Source organism: Poecilia mexicana, unplaced genomic scaffold, assembly GCF_051168715.1.
Source record: "Poecilia mexicana isolate PSO_F unplaced genomic scaffold, ASM5116871v1 scaffold_8, whole genome shotgun sequence".
NCBI classification, from domain to species: Eukaryota; Metazoa; Chordata; class Actinopteri; order Cyprinodontiformes; family Poeciliidae; genus Poecilia; species Poecilia mexicana.
In genome coordinates, this window is record NW_028263377.1 from 21865517 (window position 1) to 21891922 (window position 26406).

Here is a 26406-nt window from a genome sequence, read left to right on the forward strand (position 1 = left end):
CACCGGGCTTTTCTAACATCAACACGTGTCGGCCGCTGTGTGTACAGTACCTTGCTAAAGTTTTCCTACCCTTGGGATTGACCCAGATAGTCTAAAACCAAATGGACATGTGTGAAGTGAAAGAAAATGGAAACATTTTCAAATTTTTTTAAGGGGAAAAAAAAAAAATCCATGGAAAGAAATGCAGGGTGGATTTTGGTCCTTTTTCTTCTACCGTAAATGCAATCTGGTTGCATCCAGCAGTCATATAATGAGGGAGTAGCTGCCCATTTAAAGTGACAGGCCAGGCAAGGAAAACACCATAAATGGGAGGTTGATGAAAAGTCTGGAGGGGCTCCAGAAATCCACAGCTCAGGTGGGGTAGTCTGTTGAAAGATCACATTTTAATCCAAAAATCTAAACATAATCTATGCAATAGACCAAACCAAATGTAAACCTTTTGGCCTGCATGCAAAATGCTACCAGTGGTAGAAGACAAACACTGCACATTACTGTGAACATGCTGTCCCCACGGTGATGTGGTACGGGCAGCATCATGCTGCGGGGGAGCTTTCTTGCATCAGTGAAGCTAGCATTGAATGAAACTCAATCGCATCTATAGAAAGACATGAAAATTGATACTCATAGAAGCTCCTCACCAAATCAGATTTATTTTACAACAATTAATGGGTCAAACATTTCAGCCTGCAGATGTGCAAAGTCAGAAGAGACACAAATTGTAAAAGACAAAGTGTGAGGTTCTTTCTGCACAACTTTGTTTTTAATTAAATCCTGATGAAGTACATTGTTGTTGAAATGTGGCAAAATGGGTAACACTGAGTGCTTGGAATGCATGGTATTATTTTTTACTTAATGTTCCTTGTTTTTGTTTTGTTTTTTTTAATAAGCTGCTTTTCTCCCATTCAGAGCGACGCCTCGTTACAAATCTGTTGAAATGTCAGCAAGTTTCGCTGCTGGACGTTCACTTCCTCCGAATCCCTCCGTCTGTTTCTCTCTCTGTCTCCTCCACCTCTATGCATAAATCGCTCATTCACAAACAAATGGGGCATGAGATTTTATACATTAATATATAAAATCAACATATAAAATTCAACTTCAGTGTACCTCCCCCTTCCTCTCTTTTCTCTCCTCCCTCCTATTAATTCTGACCACTCCCTCTCCTGATGTCTCCACCTCTTTTTCAGCTGCTGGCTCCTCCCATCCTCCTCCTCTTACCCACCTACCTCCCTGCAACACAGCCAGATCTGAGGACATGCCTCAGTCACTCTTGCCTCACAGGTTTTAAGCGAGAGCACACAGGCACAGGCAGAATTAAACATCAAAGTGACAGAAGAGAACAGCAGCAGTGGGAAAGTGGACAGGAGGCAGGAAGAAATACATGCAAGTGTGCTTTTCTTTCTTTGTTTGTTTTTTTTCTTTAAAGAAAGTCTGACAGTGCAGAGCTGAGGCAGGAGCAAGAGGCTGCCAGGAGTGGGACTACCCAGCTGTGGGAGGTTCCTCCAGAGAGGGTGCAGAGATCATTTGGCCTCCACTGGGAGTCTGAGCCCCGGAGATCCAGAAACATGGAGCCCTCCATGTCAACCGAGGTCGAGGGAGAGCACAAGGAGAGGAAAAAGATCCAGTTCGCTGTGCCGGCCTCCGCTCCCACCAACCTGGACCCTCGGCAAGTGGAGATGGTGAGCTGTCAGTGTGCAGATTACGTTTTGATCCATGAGGACAGATCAGCGTAAGCTGTTAAATTGTTTTTAGTGTTTAAAAATTAAACCTAAATCCAGCTGCTCTCAGCCTTTTTGAAATATAAACACGTTCCCCCCCCCCCCCCCCCCCACAGAACTGAGTTTTAGGCTTTGAGTCTTCCTCTCTATTGAAAAGCTATGATGACATTTCCCTCCCTTCACTTCCTTACAAGATTAATGCCTCGCCGTCTCTTCTTGTTTTGACCCTTTTCACAACGTGACATTAACATGAAAGTCATCGTCCGGCTCCTCTGTGGCAACCCTGCCGACATTTTATCACTTGACTGTCATGGCTCTTATTTTTCTGTCAAACCTTTTAACCTGTGCTTTTCTGGTAAATCCTTTGTCACATGAAAAACAACACGCTTTTATGTTGTTGTTGTTGTTGTTTGATAGAATATCTCTGATCTCTGATTCAGCTGTAAGGCTGAAGACTTTTATTATAGATCAGGGATAAGTAGGCCAAAGTGGTCTGGAAGATTGAGGCCAATGGCTCACTCCCCCTGAGAGTTTGAAGAAAGACGAGGTGGGATAATAAGAGGGAGATGCGTTTTGTGACAGAAGGTGAGGACGCAAAGGCGACCTGTGGGTTCATCTGTCTGTGGGGTCGACTCCCTTATCGACTGGCCCTGATTCCCTGTTTGCATAAAAGAGGCTCTTAATGAGCAGGTCCGACCTGCGAGCACACTCTGTCTTTTGTTTTCATATGCCCGTTTCACACTACGTGTTCTGCACTGATAAGAAAATTCTCACAAAAAGTGCAGAGGCCTTGCAAAAACAGAGCATCTTTGCAACGCCTCATGAGACTTCCACTTCACACATCCATGCACTCTGATCTGTGCCACCACTTCCAAATAACCACAGGACATCAAGATACCATATGTACCACAGTTGTTTTTTTTTTTTTTTTCATTTTCAAAGATGGACTCATTTCCGGACTCTCTTTGCTTAATCTCCGCATGACCGACCACTAATTTCTAGCCTCGCAGATTTTAAAAGATGTGTTCAGGTGTGTGTGTCTGTTAGGAACTGAAATTCAGTAAAGGATCCGGTCAGTCCGTAACCGATCACCTGGATCCCGGTGAATGAATTCAGGTCGTTGCAGCACATTTGCTTTCTGGGGAGCACAGGAAACAGAAGGGGCATTTAGGAGAGCATGTGTTTACGCGTGTTTAAAAGCTGATAGCATCTACTTGAGTTTTATGGGATTCTCCAGGGACGTGTGGGTCGGCAGGGAGCGACAGTCAGCAGCACTCATTTCATTCCCTTCCCCTCCCATTGCAATTACTGTCCCTTACCGGTCCGCGTTTTGCTACTGAGTAGCAACTTGTTTCACAACAAGCAGCCCCTCACTGTTCTTTCCGATGGCATTTAAATCCCAAAACCACAATCGACTGAATTGCTCTTGTTACTATAGAGACAGCCTGTGCAACTATGTCACAGAACGCTCCCCCGCAGCCGGGATGTAAAAGGTCAGCTTTAATGGACAGATCTATCTGGTGGGGTGGGGGGGGGATAGCTTGTTTACAACAATGCAATATTTTGGATATGTTAGGCGTGAACGCTTGGAGAGAGACGCTTCCGTACCTCCCACTCAGTGAGATGTGGGAGAAAGCAACAGCTATTTGCTCTGAGCAAATCATCCTGCCCAAATTCCTGGACGTCTTCTTATTAACACTGAAGCAATCTTATTTCTCTCGACTGACTCATTCAACCAGTCGTCAGATAATATCATTGTTTAAGCTCGCTCTTTATAATTAGAGGTTATCTTACTTGTGTCGACTGGGACTCCCAGAGCAGCCTTGAAGTCCAGATTGATTTCAACGAAGCCGAGCTGAGCTGCACATTTATTGGAATAAAATACTTCAGAACTTAATCAAGACGGAGAAAATCGTGTTTTGTGCTATTTTCCCCGTCTGTTTGTGACTGTTTTGTTACTTTTACCTGCGTAACCTGATAAAATAAAGTTATATTTGACTAAAATTGTGTGAGGATCTAATAAAACGTAACCAATCCTGTCCACCCGTGTTTCGGCACACAGATAGGTCAAGAGTGCAAGAGATTAAAAAGTAGCTGTTTGTTTGCTTTCATATGAACATCCCATTTTTAATCCATTTTGTTTAATATGATGTTTACCCAATCTTTAAACTACTATCACTTCAGAACTTCTGGGAAGGCTTTCCACAAGGTCTGAGTGTTTTTTGAGGGATTTTTTTTCTTTTCCTTTTGAAGTGCATTTCAGAGGTCAGACACTCATGTCGGACAAGCAGAACTGGCTTGCAGTCTCTGCTCTAATTCATCCCAAAGGTGCTCTGCTGGGGTAAGATCTGGGTGCAGAGCAGTCAGTTTCTTTCACACCAAACTTGCTCTTCTGTGTCTCGTGATAAGGAGTTCGTTCTGGCAAGACACTTCACCTGCCTCGCCTCCTGGTGGTGTTCAGAGGCCGCCTGACCACCAGCAGGAGCCACTATGTGGCTGTAGTTCAGCTTTTTTTGTGTTGATTTGGCGTATTTTTCCAATGTTTACACTGGCGTTTAAATCCTTCCGCTGCCCAAATCATGCCTGCTGGGCTAACAGGTCAATCTAAATCGCATTTATGTGTGCACACACGGCTGTATGTCTTTGTGTGTTAGCATGTGGTGGCTGGGCTGATCAGAGATATCTCTGAGGAGTGTTGCGCAAGTTCCCATTTAACAAGAAGTAGTTCTGAGTTCAGTTTAAACAGGTCAACACTAAATAAATTCAACTTCACAGTTCGAACATTCTGAAATGATTAGATGGTCCCAACATTGGCTCTTCCATGTTCATTATTGTTGTGAAATAAAGGTTTTGACTCTATATGATGCAGCAGTTAGCATAGCGATTAAACATTTTTCCTCTAGCTACCAGTAACAAAAACAACAATGCTCCTTAAAGTTACCATTCCACTTAGGAAAGTTGGAGATTTCTGAGGAGCCCCAAGTTTTGATATTCATGATTGCTTGTACACAAATAAAGAGTTGTTGGCGTAAACTTTCCTTTTTCTTTTTTTTTCTTTTGACAGTTTGCATTTTTTTTTAAAACCAGTGGCACACAGCCTCTTCTACTGTATGTTGTAAACACACTCCCTGCCAACAGCCGGCTCCCACAAAGAGACATCAGAATGTTGTGATTGTTAGCATAGGAGAGTTTTGTTTATATCATTACGTTTAAAACAAGAGGAGAGGCATGAGTTTTCAATAATGGCTTCCCACAGACACAGATACGTTGATCACCAGGTGCTTACCTTTGAGGGAAAATGTCATAACTGTTTCCAGCATACTTAAGCTCAAGTTTAAAACAATTTTATTATTTTTTTTATTCATTAGATTAGAACAATGCACATTAATAAAAAGACTATAATTCCTGGCAGTGTAAATAGGCAGGAATTAGCACATAAGCTAATTTAAAGTGCAATTTTATGACAAAGTTAAAGTTTGTCGAGTAGTGAGATATAATTTAAATGCATTGGATGGATGGCAAATACCTATTAAGATGATAAATTTAGGTGTAAGGGACAAGAAAAATGTGTTATTACATTAAGTCACACACACACACACACGCACACGCACACGCATGCAGACACAACTTCTGTTTTGCTGTTGTGTTTGTTAACAGTGTCATGCTCACTTGCATAATCCTTATTTTTCAGTGCCATCGTTGGTATCCTGTCTAACATCTGAATTTCTTCTTGAAATCCTCTCAGATGGACAGAATTCATTACATTTAGAGATCAGGAGAAACGTTTTTATTGTCTGGGACGTTATAGATAAAAAAAAAAAATCCCATTTTTCATCACAAACCCCACTCCAAACATGCTAATACTGCATGCTTATCAAGTGATAAGCATGCAAAGTAATGTGCATAATGGACAGAGATTAGGGTCGTGGCACTGACAGTATACCTTCATGAGGACATGCCTTTCCTCCTTTGACTCCATCTGGCCTTGTAACTGACATAAAACTCAGAATAAAAGAGAGATTATCAAAGGACAGAAAAGGGCATCGGTCCAAAAAGCTCCCAACAAAAACCTCGTATCACCCCGGACGTTTTATGGCAGCCTAGCCCTCCAAGTCCTGCCATAAAATCCCTCATGCCCCTCAGAAAACCGACCACCACCACTTCAAGTTTTACGTCACTGTGGGTTAAACATCAAACAGTGACCTTTGATGCGCTGAGTATTTGTGGGTAAACATTGGCAGTGTGGAGGACCGTCAACAAGAAGTCGCAGAAAGAACGGCACGCTTCAAGCTGCAGTCTTTTCCAACAAGCAGGCTGGTGGGGAATGTCGCCGTAGTGGCCTGACTCTAGTTTGCCCAATGATGCGATCTGTTTAATTTATGAGCTGCTATTATTTATGTTCCTGACGAGTTTTCCTTTGCCCGAAAACAGTTAGTAGATGTTTGTAGTGGCAAAAACTAATTGGCATGAAAGCTAATAAGCCACACTTTGTAATTATTATTTGGACGCGATCAATAACTCTCTGTTTTGCTGCGGCTTACATTTGTTTTTGTTCCTTCTAGTTTTTGACAGTTCTGGCATTTTGATTTCTTAATGACTCTGAATTAAGAACATGCCAGTGGCTGATGTGAAACTTTCCTTTCATGTTCTTTTTCCATTTTAATTAAGGAGCGTGGCTTCTGTGAAAGGCAGCGTTTGTGCGTTACTTCAATAAGCCTGGCCTCTTCCAGATTTTGACCATTGTCTTGGCTGCTGTGCCTTGAAATGTAAAGTGTGTTTACACTTAAGAAACATAAATATTGAGAGAAAAGTCTTCTGATTACACTGTACACAATGAGCTGCAAATCCACCATAATACCCTCTTTTCTTGTGCTTGTGGGAGAACATGACAAAAACCTGACAGGAGGCCTCCAAAGCTGCAGCACGGCCTCTTAGCCTTCGGTCCAATGGTTTGTACTTGGTTTATAGAGGTTTTCCCACTTAGTGCCTAAATTTAGGTCAGATCAAGTTGGGCTGTATTCAGATGTGAAGAAATAAAAGTCATTCTGTTTTGTCTGCGTCTTTTATCGTTAATGGCGCTGAAATCACATTGCAGTGGAAGTGTTTCTTCTTTCGACCTTTCCCAACAAATAATCACCATATCTGTGATGAGATGAAGAGGATTAGAAACGGGGATAAAAATAAAAAAAAACAGGGTTGGGGGCATAAGATCTGTAGCTCATCAGGAGTCGACCTGTCTCCAGTTGTTGTCAGATATCAAGATTTGGACTCTGGCCTGTATTCCTCAGCTGCCTCTGCACAGTCGGGCCCCTTTCTGTTGGGGATGCTGAGGCCGATGAGGGCATTTCGAGCAGAGCGCTGACTCGCGACAAACAGGATTGGTCTCAACTCCTGTTTTATCAAGGCTGAGAAGAGAGAATTATGTTATTGCTGCTGTGACTTGTAATCTCTGAAATGCATTGCTGTAATTGGGTCTTTTTTGGCTGTTCAGCTGAGGCGGCATAGGGGTGCTTCAAGTTTAACACTGACGCATATGGTTTTGTTGACCCATGAGAAAACGATTGTTGTAATTTAATACTCATGCAGTCTTCCCCTTAGCTCAGCTCACTTTCTGTGATGCAGGCATGCTGATTGACATGACCATGGAGGAGTGTTGATTTGGTGTCCCATGAACCATGTGCTGATTTAACCATATGTTTTGGATTATCATTATCCCAAGGATGGCCCACTTTTAGGTTTCAGGCAGAGACCACCGGATTTTATGTCATGATGACAGACACTCTAACACGTTTCCAGACAATGTAACTTAGCAGTGGTTGTGAGGTGTTTTTTTCAGGCTTTGATTTATGCCAGACCCTCTTGGAGCGTTTGTTTCTCTGGAGGGTTTTGCAGGACTGGGAAAAAAAAAATCTATTAATTTACCGCAGTTTTAAAAATGAGCCATAATGCCTGGACTAAGTTAAGCTGTTACAACAAGCTGCCCAGTAAGAGCTATCCAGGGGGTTGTTTTGTACACATTGGACAAATACAGGTGAACAGTTTAGAAAAGCAGAGAGGTAAGATAGTGTGATGTGGTGTTTTGGTTGCACAAATGCCAAGCAAGGTATTGTAAAGGTTTAAAATGAGTTATGGTTCATATCTATGTCCAAAACAACAGACTCTGCTTCCTTCCCTAGTCTCTTTTTGGTTTGCATGGCAGTACATTTAAAAGAACCATACATGATTATTATTAACTGATGTTTAGTTAGCTGATGTAGTTAACTGAAATGTAAAGTGTCAGTTTTCCAAAGCTTCCAGAACTTTCACACCTTTTTCTCATTCAGTTTTGAAGATTTGGAGGATTAACTAGTAAAATATAAATACAAAATACACTTTATCTTATATAAAAATGTAGTACTAATTGATTTTGGGTTACTAAAAACAAATTGCTATTGGAGAATTATTCCCCTGCTGTATAAATATACTCAATTTAAAGGGCTGATTCCTCTGAACGGGTATCTGCCCATTGTTTGTCTCTATCTGCCTGTCCTTGAAGGGTCACTGGGGAGCTGGTGGCTATCTCCAGTGGTCATTGGAGAAGATGCACACACCCTGGACAGGTCACTAGTTTATCTCGGGGCAACACTGACAGACACAGGTCAAATAGCAACGAACACACAAACTCACTCCTAAGAGCAATTTAAAGAGGGCAACTACTGTAACATGCACTTTTTTTTTTGATAATTGGAAATTACCTGAAAAGAACCCAAGTATGCACTGGGAGAACATGCAAGACGGCAGACCTGGCTAAAAGGCAGCAGTACTAACAACCCTAACCCTACCCTCATGCAGTCCCCTTTCTCAATATCTCAGTTAAATTATGCTACAACAATAAAACAAAAATATTTTATTGTTAGCCTTTTCATGCATCTCGAGCAGGGTTGCTAGTAATTTCGGCGAAAATTCTCAGATGCGTTGCAACCATGAGCATAAACGTTTATTTTATGCTTTTTTTGATGTGAGTAAATAGATCATTGCAGATGAGTAACTCCAGCTGGTCTGTCTTCTGTTTGTGCTGGCTATTGACCTCTGGAACCACACACAGCATCACGACTCAATCTGATTGCATGAACAAGAGGAGCGGAATCACCTCAGTGACGGGGGTCACAGCCGTGCTGCTATCTGTGAAATAACTTTGATTGGCACCTCATCTGCTGTGCACAATGGCCTGCCAGGTGGCTTCCTGTCACTCATCTGCACACGAAGGTTTTGGCAAACCTTTGTTCTAACAGTTTTTTTTTTTTTTTTAAACAGTAGGACAAGCAGCACATTACATAAATGCTGGAGGGGGAATCTGGGGACAGAAAAGAGAGTTTGAGTATGATTTCATTCTGCCCACGGTTGCAGCATAATTATGATACCTATTCGGGAGTCATTGAAGAGCCCCTCTGGATGCTATCTGCAGCCCATCTGGTTTTTTTTCAGTTGCCCTGAAGTGGGGGCAAAAGGTCGCTGCAAGTGCTCAGTAAATGCTAGGAAGCGACATGCAGCAGCCTCTCTGACTTGGGGGAATTCAATAAAACGATGCGCCTGAATAGGAACGAGTATCTATTGTTTTGGCTGCAACTGGTGGAGAAATGTCCTTGAACTTTGTAAAAAGCAGCTGTAAACTCAATGAGCGCTTTGTTACTCAGTGCAACCTTGTTAAAACCGCCCGACAGAGATGAATATCCTGCCAGACTGAAAGTGTCTGACAGGACGGGCCGGACGGACGCATGATGTGTCTGATCGCTGCTTTTTGGGTGTTTACTTAATGGAGACGTTCGATACCAGCTTTGTGTGGAGGGTGGCAGAAGTTCAGCTTAGAGAGAAGCCCAAAGTCTGTCCAATGTTCCAGACCACTCGGGTCTTCTGATTCTGGTTTGTTCTGCATCCCCAGAACCAGAACCAAACATGGAGAAGCAGCATTCAGCTTTTATGCACCACAAATCTGGATCAAACTTCCAGAAAACTGCAAAACAGCCGAAACACTGAGTTCCTTTAAATCTAGACTGAAAACCCCCCTTTTATGGTCGCTTTTGAAACAATCTGTTGTGTAACGGCAGCACTTGACAAAATCTAATGCTTCAATTGTTGACTGTGTGTTCTATAACTTTGTAATTTTGTGTTTTTGTGATGTAAATCACTTTGCACTGCTTCGTTGCTGAAAACCATGTGAAAAATACAGAGTAAGCACCCTATCTAAATGTTTTTCATATTTTTTTTAACCACATTTAAACATTCTAAGCATTCCCAAACTAGTGAATAAACTAAGGCATGTGATATTACATGCACTGCAGATCCATGACTACTAAACAGGGCCACTTTCCCACTGTACTGTTTTATTGAATTTGCCAGGCTTTACAGAGAGGACCACATGAGGCCTGGCCATCTCATTTTAAAAAGCTTGCTGGGGGCAGGGTGTGATTCAGAGAAAAAAAGGTTGACTTGATGACCTTTTTTTTTAATTGAGTTGCTCTTCAGAGTTCAGCCCGGCTAAAGATCACAGCAGTGGAAATGAAATAACACTGCAGGAGAGCACATTTAGCCGAGAAACGCAAAGAGCTGAGATGGATAACGGACTCGATGCTCATTAGACTTATCTGATTTCATACAGAGGAAACGTCCGAAGGCTTGATTGTTACATTGATACAAAAATGTGGAGGAAGTGTCAGTTTTAAGCATGGAGTCTAATTATAGTTCAGGTCAGAAGTTTGCATACACTCATCAGACTTCAGGTGTTACATTTGAACCACCTTTTGTCCATTTTAAGAAAACAAGCAACACTAATGATCTAGAAAAAATAGTATTCGGTGTGCAAGTTATTTTGGACTTTTTCCTGAATCACAATTTTACATGCACATGTACATAGACTTCCTCTAACTTTTGGTTAGATATCCCTTAGCAAGTTGCATATAACTTTATTACTTTTTATTTATTTCGAAAAGCCTTTGGTATCATTTTAGCTCGATATTTGGTAATTGTTCCAGCAGAATCTATTAAATTACCTGGTTTTTAAGCAGAGTCCACATGTTTTTCCACAGGATTGAGGTCAGAGTGTTGGTGTTGGCCTCTCTTCCTATTCCAAAACCAGCTTTGATGTGTTTTGTATCATCACACCATTGAAATTGAAATATCCAGTTGTTACTAAGTTTATAATGTTGGACCAAAAGAGCCCAATTCTAAGAAAAATGGAAATTAGATACAGAGTTCAGGATCAACCTAGTACCAGTATCACAATACCATGGACTATGAAAAAAGAACACCTTTAAGCTTAAGTAAAATTTTCAGTAAACTAGCCAAATACCTCAGAGAGAAAGGTTTTTATCAGAGAGAGTGTTAGCCACTAGGCTAACATTGGTCCCGTCTTAAATCTGTAGAGGCTTCCTCCATGCTGGACCACAGTGAGCTCTCTTGTGAACTTATTAAAAATATTTCAGACCAAACTGGAGATGTTGAGGCTGGAATTACTCACCCAGAGTCTGTAGTAAATAAATTACAACTACAACAACACAAAGTGACATGTGCTAAGGTTGCTGGTTGTGTCAGACTCATTATTCTGTTGGTGTGATTTCAAAACAACAGTGAGACTTCAAGAGTGAGTGATTATGACAGCAAAGATGACTTTGCTTTTTTTCTGGGGAGACAACATGATGTGTGTTAGCCTGAGGAAAAGGCAAAAGGACACAGCCCACATGAAAACGTCAACACAATCCACCTGGTGGTGCACAGGCAACAACTGTTTCATGTGCTTTTCTTTCACTATCATGTGCACAACTTTTTATAAAAACTACGTCTGAAATCTGCTGATCCCAAGAGAGGATAAATATTAGGCAGTGGAGTAACAGCTGACATAACCACTTTGGTAGATGATCAAATTTCAACAGATTCTGAATCATTTGCATCTCATCTGCTGGTTTTGTACTGTGAGCAACACAACTCCGTGGTCAACCTTAACCTGCCTTAGCCAAAGCTTGAATCAGAGGACTGATGGTGGTATATAGCAAAGCTGAAGCAAACAATAGCAAAGTCAAAGGTCATTTTCAGATTTTTATTCAGATTGACTTTGAACTTGTCAATTTGATTGGTATTTAAGCTCATAAAAGTTGCTTATATCGCCTCGTCAACTCATGCAACATCCCAACACAGTGCCAAGACAAACAGATTTGGGATAAAGATGAAGGCCAAGTAGTACAGGAAGTGAAAAAAGAAACTCAAACGAACCATTTTTGTGTTCCCTTTAACCTGCGCTGATTATATTTTGGCAGTGGTAAAGGCTGTCATGACAGGGCAGACATGGTGAGGATAACTAGAGATGTTCTAAATTTGTCTGGCTGGCAGTCACAATGTGGCTGCTGCAGGATATGTTAAGACAGTTTTTTAAACAACTTGGGTGAAAATTATCGTTATAATCTTCACAAATGAGATTTTATCCTTCCATAGTTTTCAGTCTATCCAGTAATATCCAAATATGGTGCAGTATTCCCATTTAAGCAACATGTCTTGGTGCAACAAGAAAACAAGTATAAAATGTAAAGAATTATTAGAAAAACTTAATTGAAAAGGGGGGAAAAAGCAAAACATGCAAAAGGATCAACTCAGTCAGACAATACTCATCCATTTTTTTTTTTTTTTTTTACTTAAGGATGGGATTCACTGGGTTTTCTCCAAAATATTTTGAAACATTAACACTGTAGCTCTGAGTTAAATAAATAATCTGCTCTCATTGAGGCGCTCTACATATCCTGGTTTTATTTAACAGAGTCTGCCTGTGGACACACGCCGCAAGCACGAATCAATATTCCACAGATCTATATCTATCCATCAGAACAGATATGGATTCATTCCAGGAGAATGTTGCATACATCATATGCACTTGACTGATGCCCTGAACGTATCACAGATTGCTTGATGAGATGACCTGCTGTAATGTAGCACGATTGGACACAAGGGAGGGAAGCAAACGGGGAAAAGAGATCCGAGTCGTGTTTCGCTCCGCACTGCCTCCGTCGAGGTCACTCTTCCCAGGAGACGCTGGCTGTCTCCTGGGAAGACAGCCAGCGTCTTCCCAGAGCCTGTAAAACTCTGCCGCTGCAGAGTTTTACAGGCTTTCTGTCTCATCCTGCCGAACCCCCAGAGGCACCTCTGATCTAGTTTATGTCGTCCTACTGCAGCGTGCTTTTTATAGGACCGGCTTGAACGTACCAGCTTAGAGAGCCTGGCCTCTGGGGAGTAGACCCAAATCAGCCAATCTGCACCCAGCCTGTTAACCAAGACGGTCCTCTGCCAATACACACACACAGAGTGCTCGGAAACATGCACTGTCAACAGTGACTCATGACCCCAAAACAGCACTGCCACGGAGCCCTGGCTGCTCAACCTTTTCCCCAATATTAAACTTGACACGTGTGTAAATAATAAAATAATTTTGTGAGTTTCTCATTTGCAGTGTTCTTTTAAAAGGTTGCACAACCCTTGTAAAAAGACTGGTTTTACATCATTATAAATCCTTTAAAATCTCTTTTTTACACATTTTAGTGGGACTTATGTCCTGGACAGTTCAACTGAAAAATGCAGCAAATCTGTTAGGGGTTAAATAAACATTGAAAAAAGTGCAGTAACCTAGTTGCATGGATGTGCAGACTTTTTAACTAATACATTTTAAAGTTAACTCCTGACATCAGCTGTTGTGAATCTGGTTAACCTAATAGAAAGTTCAGATGCATCCTGCAGCTAAAACCACAGACTGCAGACAGTCAAAATGTTCTTACTGTACAAAGCTATCAGTCTGCAAAAGGGTGCAAAGCCTCCACAGTATGACTGATACACGGCGGTGCAGTCAAGAGTCATTACTACTGAAAAAAAAAAAAAAAAATTGGGACAACTCAAAAGCTGGGCATTTCTCCAGCACTGATAAAAATAAAACACTTGTGTCTTAAAGAGCTGCATTCGTTTCCAACAAGTGCCACATGAAATCCTCATTAGCTTTAAATAAACCAAAGCGAGCCATTTGGACGGCATCTTCCCTGTGCCAATGCTTTTATGCAGACCAAAGCTCCTCGCGAATCCCAGCGAGATGCTGCTGCCTGGAGGCTTTCACCTGCGGCGCTGCTAAAAGGCCACAGCTGCAGGCCGCCTTGTGAGAGCCTGCTGTAACTGGTACGGAGTCAAAAACATTTCTACCGGTGGTGCCGGGAAGGGTCGAGAGATTGGGAACAAGGGATTAAGAGATGTAGAGGAGGGAGGGTACGGAGGGATAAAGCATAGCTGGAGTAATCCCACACGCTGTGTCCCAGTGTTGCCGTAGCTGAGGAAGTCACATATGTTACGTAACTCAGGCAGAGTGGGGCGGTTTTAAGGCTGGAAAATTACTAGAGTCACTGAATGTTTATGTCATCCGGCATTGGAGACGTCATCACCAGCACACATTGGTGTGTGTGTGTGAGTGTGTGTGTGCTTGCTGTAAAACACAAATGCATCTGTCAACTTTATTATTTCACATAAAGGTGCATAAAAGGCTACTCTCATTTTACATCATTTACGTCAGTTTACAGGAATAGATCATATCAGCTTCAGCTGCAATTAAATCAATTTAGAATCAGTCCTACTGTGTGACATTTCATAAGAAAGACTGCATTGACAGTTCAGTTTAGAAACATAATAGTTACAGACCAAAGCTTGAACAATACTGCAACAATCTCTAATTTGTTCATTGTTGTTTAACTCTGTCTGCTTTATGGCTGCTAGTCTTTCGGCCCAATACTGCTCCTGGATTACTCCGAGGTAAACAGCTGTAATTCTAACTCTTGGTCGTGTCAACACTTGGTGTCTACTATCATTTCTCGGGCGCCACAGGGGCAGGAAGCAGGTGCTACGCAGGTGTTTTAGCTGCAAGATGCCCCAGGCCTCTACAGCTCTCCAGGACAGAGGCGGAAGTGTCGGATGAGGCCTTGTATGGATGTGCGCCGACACTGGAGAGGGGAAAATGAAGAAAGATAAGAACAGATGTGTCAGGGCGCAGGGGAAAATAACACGATTGCAGTTGCGACGTGACGCAAAGAAGATGAGGGTAATGTCACTGTCAAGGAATGAAGGATGGAAGTGGATGTAAACAGGATAGAGGAAGCAGAGGATCAAGTGTGATGGAAATGAGGAAAATACGAGGGAGACGGATAGTGTGTGACAACCAAGAGAGACGGGAAAGCTGGAGGTTGCACGATGAGATTAAAGCGCATGTCTGGTGTCACAAACGCGGCTGAAATCCATTGCTGATTACTTTGTTTGGCTGAGTGGGGCAGGGGCGAGTGTCCAGCGCGCTGCTCAAAAAGCCGCTGCTTTGGCAACACACCGCCTAACTGTGATGACGCACCGAATGGGACAGAAGAAAACAAACACGAGCCTCCGTGTGGAGCCATTTTACACAAAATAGAGCCAGGATAACCCCCTTCCTACAGTGCAGTGTGGTGCCATAAACAGCAGCGCATGTCAGTGGCTCGTATCATTGCCAAGGTTGACTTCTTCCACAGAGGACACTTTCAATAACGCTCTTGTTTCACTTGCCAGCTCCACTCACCTTAACTTCTTTTGCTTTCTGAAGTTAGACGCTGTTAATTCTGCACGTCTTGACAACATCACGTCAAGTAATAACCGCTGTAAACAGCCTTTCTTTTTCAAAAGCACAAAACATGTCTGTAATGTTAAAACACCACTCTGACCTAATCTTATTAAACAAAATAGCTGCTTTCTGCATGCTGACAGAGTTCTGTTAAATATTTGACCCTTTGTAGAAACCAGAAAGTTTGTTAAACTGAGGCATGGCTGAAAATTGCCAAAGACAGATGTTTGTAAGTCTGGAAATCAAGACTTAAGTAGCTGGCACCGTTCCAAGGTACTTTAAAGCTTTCTGTGGTGATTGCAGTCTGTCTGTAGTTCATCACAGTAAAGAGCAACTTCTTCTGGCAAAAACTGTAATTCGTAACACTGAAATTCCAGCATAAATTAAATTGTGTTGCAATTTCAGCTTTGCTTCTGACCAGCAGTGTTACACTGATAGCACATGTGACAGCATTACTAGTCCTCCAAACAGCAGTGCCAACATATTTTATCAATCTGTGTTTAAGTCTTAAGAGTAAAACTGCAGGACAGTAAAAAATATTCTAACACAGTTTGTCAAAAAGTGACTTTCTGCAGTTAGTTTCTTGAAAAAAAAACAAAACATGTTTGGCATTAATGTCAGCTCAGTCTCATACTGCACCTGTGGTGAATGGAACTCAAAATAAATAAAATACTGCTATACAATCAGTTTGCAATTGCAGTCAAATTCTCGCCTTCATTTAGCTCAGGCACAGACAAAGAGCTCGCTCTCTCACTATTGCTTATGTTTGAAACTGTAGTTATTTTTGTACTTTTTCAGCATATTTGCATGTTTCATACCACATCGTTTTATGCTCACATTGGGAACATTTTAACTCATCTCAATAGTGAAACAGATATACTGAGCTAACAATGGAAACGTGTATGAAACAGAGATGCTTATTTGTAAACAGGTAAATTGACCAATAGCCACGAAAAATATTGGTGTAAAGAAGTCAGAAAAAGAGCAACAGATGCAGCTGGAGTTCAAATGCTATTGTTTAAGTAAGCTTGTACCAGTTTTAAGTTTGAGAACCACATGCAAAAATGTTTAATATAAACGCTAAATACAGAGCTGCAGTCCTGTTAATGTAAATCATGAGTTTAATTCTCATTACCAAGTGCGTTCGTTCAACCAGAAAGATTTAAACGACTGCTCTGCTCCGCTGACTGCAGTGTGTTATCGGGTGCTAAAAGTTGCCGGTTCATCATTCATCAGTGAACTCTGCTAATGAAGTCACAGAGGGCCCAGTGTGTCCTCAGCCAGCATGAGGTGTCAACGCTGTCAACGTATTTTTCCCCCATTAGATTAATATGCAGGTGTGCTGAATGTGATTAATAATACAGCATCAGCCACTTTGACTATTCATTTATTCATGGCTGCCCTTTTTGTTTCTGTTTGCTTACAGATCAGACGCAGGAGGCCCACACCTGCCACGCTCTTCAGAGTAGCCGACCAATCTCCAGAGGACGACCAGTCCACTCATCAGGTAAAGGTGAAGTCTCAACCTTTTTTTTTACTCTTTAAGTGTTTGTGGATTATCCTCTGTCCTCCATGTTTTTTTTTCCCCTTCCATGTCAGTGAGGTGATGTAAGCCTTTTGTAATCTAACCCTGCTTAATTATGCTGTTTGTTCATCGCCAGAAACCCAAGTTGAGTTGTTATTATCTGTTCAAGGAGGAGACGAATGTGGTTAAATATGATTTATATACAGTTTATTTAAAAAAGAAGAGAAACAAAGACTCATAATTTTGAAGAAGCATTTAGAATAATACTGAAAAACGGGGAATTTCAAAAACTCTGTAGTAAATTTTGAATTAGGCAGCATGGCAGTCACGAGCCTGCATCAGCTGATTTGTATGGGAGTCTGCGGGTCAAGGGGGTGATGTAGTGATGATGTACGATTCGTGTGGTCAGCCAGCCGTACAATTTAAAAGCATAAATAAGACTGAGAAATAATTTCCAATAAAAGAGTAAGAAGGTCAAATATTTACTTGGCCAAGAACAGAATCAGTGCGTTAACTTTGTCTTTCATTAAAAAGAACGATATGGGGAGATTTCCTTGATAGATTTCATGGGAACTGCTGACATCGATGATGCACGACACCTCCAGTCGTCCCTCGCTTTACTTTGAAAACATTAACGCTGTGCAGGATATCAACATCTGTCATTTATAAATCGCCGGAAAGAGGCATCAGTCTTCTTCTTCCATTTCTGAGGATCCAACTGAACATATCCTTGCAACCGAAATGTTGTCGTGGTGTGTGTGTGTGTGTGTGGGTGTGTGTGTGTGTGTGTGCGTTTGTTTGTAATACCTTGTGGGGACGATTTTCCTGACATATGCTACGTTGTGGGGACCAGTCGCTCCTCGTGGGGACCTGAGCCTGGTCCCCACGAGGGGAAACCCTGTTTTTGGGTCAGGGGTCAGAGTTGGGGCTAAGGTATGAATTGAGTTTTGGTTGGTTAGGGTTAGGTATGTGATGGTTAGGGTTAGGAAAAGGGTAAAGGTAAGGTTTAGGCTGTAGAAATGAGTAGAAATGAATGGAAGTCAATGGAAAGTCCCCACAAAGATAGCAAAACAAACGTGTGTGTGTGTGTGTGTGTGTGTGTGTGTGTGTGTGTGTGTGTGTGTGTGTGTGTGTGTGTGTGTGTCACTTTCTGCAATGTTTCTTTGTCCAATTTTACAGTCCATTGTGTTGATTTTATCTTAACTGGGAGCAAACCATAGACACTTAAAGTCAGTTTATTTTGCCCTTATCCATCCAATGCATCATTTTGGGCTTTCTGGTGCACAGATTGCTGGCCCACCAAGAGTTGATGTGGCAATCAGTCAGCATTCATCTTGCAGATATGGCTGAACCACTGCAGCCAGAGTTCCTGGTTTTGTTCTATGGTTGGCTGCTGTTGCTGTCATCCATGGATGCATTTGTTGGTAACCTTGCTGTGACGAAAGTCTAAAAAAGTCTGGCAGAGACGCTTCATTTGAAAAACCTTGAGTTGGTTCAAGTCTTGTTTGTAAATGGTCCAGGAATCACATGTAAAGAGAGGGACAGAAAATGTCTGAGTGCCAAACAAAGACACATCTTGGTCTTTAGGGAGATGTTCCCCATTTGTTGACTCCCAGCCACCTCAAATTCAACTATTAATCATTTATAAAAGACACTGACAGAACCACATCTCCTAAAAGCAGAGATGACACGTTCTTCCCTACGATTGTATGACAAATCACAAACAGGACTGAGAAGTTACAGCCTCAGTTCAGTCTGAACCCCAGTGGGAATTGTGACAGTATATTTTGCTTTGGCAATACAGAGATCAATAGTGTAGCTACGGCGATGTGATGTGTTTATTTACAGAGAAATTTTCACTTATTGGTGTAGATTTTAATCTCTCACCAGGTTGAAAGGGTATTTAATAACTGCAGTGACCTGGTTTTGCTAATTAAACATATTATGTCCACAAAAATACTTTTTAGCTATGCATAATGTGAATACACCCTCCCCCCTAATAGCCGGTGTTGGCTTAAAGGATGTTTTTGGAGAAAGTGAAGGAGAAAATCTGTGTTAATCTTCTTATCCCTTTCTTTACAGTGGGTCGTGGGGGAGAACGGCGTGCTTAAACCAAAACGTGTGAATCAAAATGTGTATCAGCCTCCATCGCTCAAAGGTTGGTACGAAATGGCGTCAATTCTGCAGGTGGTGGTTGAGTGAACCGTGATTTATCCTTATGTTTATATCCTTTTCTGTTTTACCTTGCTTCGCTGCAGGTTTTGTCCTCCTTGCGTTTGTGTTACCTTCTATAAAAATAATATTATGCATGAGCAGATGCTGGGAATGCATTGAAATAATGCCTTCCTGGTTTATTTCCAGGCACACGCCTTTGTGATTTGCATGATTCTGAAAGACTCAGCGTTAGAAATACACTGGAAGACGGAGTTTGGGTGTTTATGAGAGGCAGAGAGATACTAGAGAAACAGATTAGAGTGTGACAGCTGCGAGACACCGAGTGTAAGTCTAGGAAAGTCAGGATCATCCGGGATTACAGTCAGTTTTTTATGCAGCTGTGGCAAAAACACACTAACATTAAACTGTGCATGATTCCATTTTGTCTTAGCTGCATGTAAGGAAAATATGCATTTTACCGCGTTGTTTTCTCCACATGGGACTTTAGCGCATATGTTCCAGTGTGTGTCGAGTGATGATGTAGAGTCAGGAAGCCTCGATCCTGCACCAGATATCTGCCCTTCGTCAGCACAGTGAGGGACACACAGAGCAAACTCAGGAAGATTTTTCGTTGCGTAACCTTTCTTAGTAAAAAGTAAAAAGAAAAAATGACCTTCCTCAATGCTGTGCTCTGCATTTGAGGGTGTGAAAGAATGCTGGGAAGAGAAGCCAAGGTGCCCTAAAGGAAGAGTGAGAAGAAGGCGAGATAATATGATAGGAGATGAGAGAGTGCAGAAATGGAGAGCGACCTGCTAGAGCAAGGGAAGATTTGGAAAAGAGCTAGAAGAAGTGGCAGGAAAAAAAGCTTTGTTATTAAAAAAAATAAATCAGTGTGGAGTCTTGTTTCTTGGCTATCTGTTTGCCTCTCTGTGCATGTGCTTCCCGCCTGCCTGGCCTGTACTCAGAATCCACTGTGAGGCTAAAAACTGTTGAAGCGTGGTAAAACCAAAACAACATATCCCTCTGTCCCCTTGTCTGTGTCCATGTGTTCGTGTGGCCATCTCCCTGTGCGTCTGTGTCCGTGTGTAGCTGTGCAGAAGATGGCTGAAGCCCAAATGCAGAAACTAGGTGTCTATCCTTTGGAAGACCCTTGTGAAGGGGACGAGGATGAGGACCACTGGGAGGGAGAGGAGGGAGACGAGGCATCTCCCGCCAAAGCTGCTGGTGAGAGGGAGGCTCTTTGTCGATCGATACATTTGTCCTCCACCAAAATAAAATGGTTTGTGCAGAGCATTTTATCTCCAGTGTTTCTGTATAAATCAGTTTATCAGGTTTGAAGTTATATTTTAACTTGACCACATTAAAACCCTTGAATCTGTTTGCCTTGTAAAACTTTAAATTACATATTTAGGTACTGGAAAATTCCCTTTTGCCATTTTCAGTAATAGTTTTTCAAACACTGACTCACTTTATATCTTTATTTTTTGTTAGCTAGCCTCCAGAATGTTTTTTTTTTTTTTTTGGCTACTTAACATAGTCCTGCAGCTCTATTCTTTCAACAGATTTTGATTAGGTTCTCATGGCACCGAATGTGACTCATATTGTTGTAAAATGCAGGAGATGGAAAACAAATGAAAAATGTTTATTTAGAGCTAAGAATAATATATTATTTAGCAATGAACAAAATTAACATATGGTTTCATACCAACTATTCTAGGATTTAACCTCAAATTATAAGACCAGGTAGTTATGGCCGACACCTGAACAAAACCAAAGTATGAGCTGGTTTGTGGTACCAGAAAGGGTTAATCCTATTCAACATTTTCTAAACTGACACGAAATAATAAGCACTTAATCTCCAAATAAAGAAACTGTGAGTTGACTCAGGCCTTTTGAGTGTATTTGTAGCTTTTATAGATTTGGTTTGTTTTAGAATGTAATATTCTATCTTTGTAATCTCTGTTACGTCACAGGGGAACAGTGGCTTTTTGTTCTGAATTATTGCTCTGTCCAGATGACAGACTGTCTCTGTAAATCCCTTTGTGTTGTAAAAGCCTGTTCAGATAAAAAAAAAATAAAAAAAAACATTTACTGATTGGAATCTTTTTAACACTACATATTATTTTAGATTTTCCTAAAGAAATAATAAAAAAACAATTTATGTTAGTTAATTTTAAACCAAGACATTACCTTTAAACACAGATTAAAGGAATGGTTTCTGTTGTTATCTTAATAGTAAATTTATCCTGAAAAGTTAGAAAGGGTATTATTTTGAAGTTTAAAAGTCACAGCCTTCACAATGTTTGATCGTGAGTTTGGTATCACAAATCTCTCAAGAAGGTTAACTTTTCTCAATTGCTATAAAGTAAACCTTGTTGTTAACTGTCCTTTCAAGGTTATCTTTCCTTGAACCAGTTTTACCAAGTACGTATAAGAGACAGATCTTTACACTGACACGCACAAACATGCCCTATTTCCTTTTCCATTTAAACATTCACACATCACCTTGTTCCAAAACACTTTGTGAGTACAGAGCATTCAAGCTTGAGTACACTAAGAAACCAAAACATGCAGATTAATCTCAAAGTCTGTACAGCTGGCACAAGCAGAGAGGCAGGAAGTTTGTTAAGGTTGGGAATATAGACTTCTAAGGGTCACAGGACTTGAGGTGTTCTGTGAAATACACAAAGATGTTTCCAGGAAGGAGATTTCCTGGTCCTGAAAGAGTGGCATAACTCCAGTAACCAATGGGAATCCATGGGAATCAAAAACCCAGATACTGTGCTGCATTAGACCTACCTGAAGCAGCTGAGATAAGCAATAATGGCCTGTATTGAGGGTTTAATGCTATGCTGAGTCAGATGCTGCCTGATATGTTTTATACTGCAAAGTATAACGAGCAGCAACCAAGAGGCAGCTTTAAATGGGGTCAGATGACAGTTTGCCATAAATCAGGACATTCAGGCTTCTTGCTAACTCCAGAGGTTAAGAAGTCGTGTTTTATGTTGTCTATTGATTGGTATCTAGACTCACTAGCAATTTTATTAGCTACATCTTTCTGCTACTGAATATAATGGACCTTACTTCCTGGTGGCATAGATTCAAAAATATGTCCATATTGACATGACTGCATCATGCAGTCACTGCTCTTGACCCACTACTTTCCAAAGGCGCTCTACTGGATTGAGATCTGGTGGCAATGGAGGCCACAGGGGTACAGTAAACTAATTCTCTATGTTCTGGAAATCAATTTGTGCTGCTTTGAGCTCTGGACCTTGGTGCATTGGCCTGCTGGAAGTGCCCATCACTAAATGGTCACCAATAATACATAGAAAGTCTCAGGGGCCAAAGTGTGCCAAGAAAATATCCCCCATATCATTACAAAGCAGCAGCCTGAACCCTTCATGCAAGGCATGATGCATCAGTGCTTCAATGTTCTTTTTATGTCAAATTCTGACACAACCCTCTAAATGCCATATGAACTCAAAATCCATTGGAACAGGCAAAATATTTCCAATCTGTTAATGACCAGTTTTTGTTGAATCTGTTTCAATCGTAGCCTCTGTTCCCTGTTCTTAGTTGTCAGAAGTGGCACCGTCTACTCCAAGGTTTGACATGTTGCGCATTCATCAATAATTTTCCACTGTGCATCATTACTTGAGCTATTTGCCTATTATCTTGAATCAGTCTACCAACTCTCCTCTAACCTCCCCCATCAATGAGGCATTTTCATCTAAGAACTGCTGCTCACTGGATATGTTCTCTTTTTGGGCCTATCTGTAACCAGGAAAAATTATGGTGCCTGAATATCCCTGTAAAATAAAAAGTTTCTGAAATACCCAAACTAGTCCATCTGATAGCAACAACTATTTGCAGTCATTTAAATTCCTTTCCTTCACCATTCTGATTCAGAGTTTGAAGTTGTCTTCACTGTGTTATGAATAGATTTACTTTTGGACAGGTCTATCTAATGAAGGTGCTAGTGAATGTGTCAGTGAGACAATCTGAGATTTGTGAGGGCAGTCAGTTAGTTATGTGGGTAATCTGTAGGGACAAACGGCAAGATCTAGGAAGATGGTATGGTTTCCCAAAATCTCTTTCTACTTTCAGTGTTTTTCTAGCCTAATTTAAAGAAACACACAAGTTGTGTCTATTAGTATAAAGAAAATCTGTTTTTGTTTCAGGACTGTTTGAGTAACTGATTTTTGACGTAAATAATCTTTTTTTTTTTTTTATCCCTGCCTGGACTGAATGTCTTTAAATGAGTTGCCAAAGAACAGGGTTATGTAGTGTTGGCCATCTAAAAGTTAAATCCACATTTAGTGAATGATGACTTTCATCTGGAAAGTAAAACCTGTTGAGTTCTTTGACATATGTTTCTTTCTGTAGAGATGAGACTCTTGTTTATCATCACCTATTGGCTTCTATAGAGCCAGATCTTTAAGGACTAGCTATGGATCTAAATTTCTTCAATTTTAAAAAAAAACATGGCTGTTGATATAGATCATATAGGTAGGTAGGTAGGGCGTAACATGAAACAGGGGTAGAGGAGAGGGTAAAGGAGCATTCATGTACCAGATAAAAAGTATAACCTATCTTTCACTTGCACACTGAACAAGTGTTTTATGGGAGGTTAGTTCCTGCATGTGTTGAGGTGTTACCCCCTGCATGATACTGAAAATAAGGAGACTAGGTTACAAATTTGTGATAAAAGCTCTGTATTCTATCCTGCCTCAAAATCTTGGATGGATTTCTGTGTTTTGGTTGTTTGGTGAGGCATCAGAAAGAAGGACTTGTCTACAGAGCCATTCTTGTATGAACCGCCGTTGGTTGCCTTGAAACTGGGTTAAAACAAAATGTAGAAAACTGGTCTATTTATTAAAGCTTTACAGATATTGTGTTCAATAAAGAAACAAAACTTACAAAACAGCTGATTACAAGCAGTTCTGCCAAGTCACAAACATAAAACACCAACAAACACTTGATAGTTTGTAATTAATTGCTTTATCTGAAATAACCCATATAGCTTCTGGTGCACGATGGATAAAAATAAAAGGAAAAGAAAAAGTTCTATTGCTTTGTTTGATTTTGGTTTTGTCTCTTCAGATCATCAAGACACAGCAACGACTGAACGGTTTTCCAGCGTGAAAGAGACGACCAAGGAGAAAGAAGCACCACAGGAGGAAGATGAAGAGGAGGAGGATGTAGAAAAGAAGGAGGACAAGATTGAGAACAGTCGGGGGTGTAACTGAGGGGAGAGTGGAGGACATATTTTAGAGAGACGATTTGGGCAAATGGTTTATAATCTGAAGAACTTGTAGAAATTAAGAAGTGGTTAAATTTGTGGAGGCTCACTTGTTGGTGAGATGTGAGAGTGATAGAAAATTCCATGTGCGCGTGAGTAAGTAAAGCTTTTGTACTATTCACCCTCTAAAGGGTCTGCTGGATTCAAAGTGAAAAATCTTATGAGCAGGCGAGGAATGATCTACTGACAGAGCATTGCGCTGACGCCACTTTGGCCCTACTGGCCCGTTTTTATAATGAGCGTGAATGGGCCAAGGTCAGTGTGACCAAAAGCTCTGCAAATGGAAGTCCTCCCTTCACTGTTAATGCTTCAGCTCAGAACTAAACATTATTTTAAAGAGGCTAAAAGGTTGAACAGATAATACAGATTTCTTGGGTATAATTTAAGACTCAAAGTAGCTCTTTTATGACCATCTGTGAAAGCACTTGGAGGTCTTTAAACATGACGTGTTCTGCTTCATTTTGAAATCAAGGCTTGCATTGTTCGAATCAGCCCTTAGTGTGTGCTGCCATCTTGTGGTGAACAAAAGCTTGACGGTTATGAAGTCCAACCTGCAGCTCCCTTTTCTATGATTTACTTATAATCAATGATGTATTGATTTTGTCTCTTAAATTTAAGAGACAAAATCTTAAATGTAAGATTTGCCTGTAATTATGTCTGTATGAAATATTTCAAGGTTATACCAAGTCCCCATGCTTTTATTATTTTTGAGCTAGATTCTTTATTTTTAATTAAACCAAATCATTCTCAAAAATCTAAAGCATGCTTTTATCTAAAAGGTATCAGTTCAATGAGTGTATATGTTATGTTTTCTTCATTTCTTTCACTTTGTAGGATTTGGCATTTAAACTTAAAGGGCAATTCTACCTCTAATTAAAAAAATAAAAAGAAACATCTACTGCCTCCATATTTTAGTTAAAGTTAAATTTCTTATTGTTCATTGGAATAAAATTTAAATCTCATACAGGTCTTTGTATATTAACTCTTTTATAATGTTACATTTTGGATTGCTCCCACATAATTTTATGCTGTAAGAGCTATTTTTCTAGTCTGAAGTGGAGTTTATGAGCTCAGCTGCCTGTTTTTAAGCATGTGACATGCAGCACTAGGTGCCTAAAACTAGGCATTGTGCTTTCTTTCTTTCTTTTTTTTGTAAATCAGTCAAATGAGCTCTGTACACAAATGTTACGTTGGTATTTTACCGTAGATAAAACCATATTTTATTGAACTAAATGTGAAATAAATAAAGTCACAATCAGTCTAATTCAAAGTCTTTTTAACCGGTGGTAGGGTAGGTTGATCGCATTGTGCTGTTCGTTCCATCTGGGCTGCTGTTTGTACATAAAACGGAATCTTTTTTTTTTAACCTCTACCCAAACTGAATGGATGAGCAGTAGGTTGTGTGTGCAGTCATATCTTCACTTTCTGTGACCCTCCTACTTTTCTTGGCCCAACTTTAAAGAAAAGACAGAAGTAAAAACTTGTAAGAATATATTTTTGCTTATTTTCTCCTCCTTTCTCTTTTGTTTTCCACTCTTGTTTCATAATGTGATGTGGTTGTCTTAAAGTGAGCAACTGTATGGTATCAAAATAAAGATTTTTTTTTTCTCATACTTTACTTCAGTCTGTTTGGTGTGTGTTTCTTTTCATCTATCACCTTGTTATCTATGCATGAGAAAATATAATTTTTTTTTATCCCAAGAGATAAAACAATTCAAATTCGATAGAGTTCTACATCTTTTTAAAATGTAATACAGTATTAAGAGGAACAATCACACAAACTCAAGTTATTTCACTACCTCTGGAAAATACGAGAAAATTTCATTTTTCTCTTGCAGAATCTTGGACAAATTATGTTCTCTAACGAAACCACTTAAAATATGTAAACAGTCTGGACACTCATATTACGAGAAAATACCGATATATCTATATGTAATCTTTCACATTACTTTACAAGAACCCACTTGCATGTCCCAAGAGAAATTTAAGAATATTTAGCTTCTGATTGCTATGAGTAAGATTAATTTATTTGTTATTGGTAAAACATTCAACAAATTATTTTTAATCAGGGGTG

The 26406-nt window shown here is 40.5% G+C and overlaps 1 protein-coding gene across 3 annotated transcripts; it reads left to right on the forward strand.

The window, feature by feature from the left end:
- The first annotated feature begins 1218 nt into the window (after positions 1 to 1218).
- ppp1r1b (protein phosphatase 1, regulatory (inhibitor) subunit 1B) lies at positions 1219 to 25950 on the forward strand. 3 transcript variants are annotated; one of them, XM_088007687.1, is made up of 5 exons: positions 1219 to 1676; positions 16775 to 16861; positions 18956 to 19031; positions 20117 to 20306; positions 24134 to 24242. In XM_088007687.1, coding segments are annotated over exons 1-5 (468 nt in total). In that variant the 5' UTR covers positions 1219 to 1562; the 3' UTR covers positions 24135 to 24242. The 3 variants fall into 3 exon arrangements, with proteins under 3 accessions (XP_087863813.1, XP_014858945.1, XP_014858942.2); XM_015003459.2 differs by having other exon boundaries at positions 1223 to 1676; positions 20117 to 20251; positions 24134 to 25950; XM_015003456.2 differs by having other exon boundaries at positions 1223 to 1676; positions 16775 to 16855; positions 20117 to 20251; positions 24134 to 25950.
- The last annotated feature ends 456 nt before the right edge of the window (positions 25951 to 26406 follow it).

Bases quoted from the DNA above. Each gene is read 5' to 3' on its own strand.
- ppp1r1b (XM_015003459.2), top strand. From the start codon at position 1,563: ATGGAGCCCTCCATGTCAACCGAGGTCGAGGGAGAGCACAAGGAGAGG. The intron at 16,862-18,955 runs GTGAAGTCTCAA...CTTTCTTTACAG, and splicing joins AGTCCACTCATCAGGTAAAG to TGGGTCGTGGGGGAGAACGG. The intron at 20,252-24,133 runs GTGAGAGGGAGG...TTGTCTCTTCAG, and splicing joins ATCTCCCGCCAAAGCTGCTG to ATCATCAAGACACAGCAACG.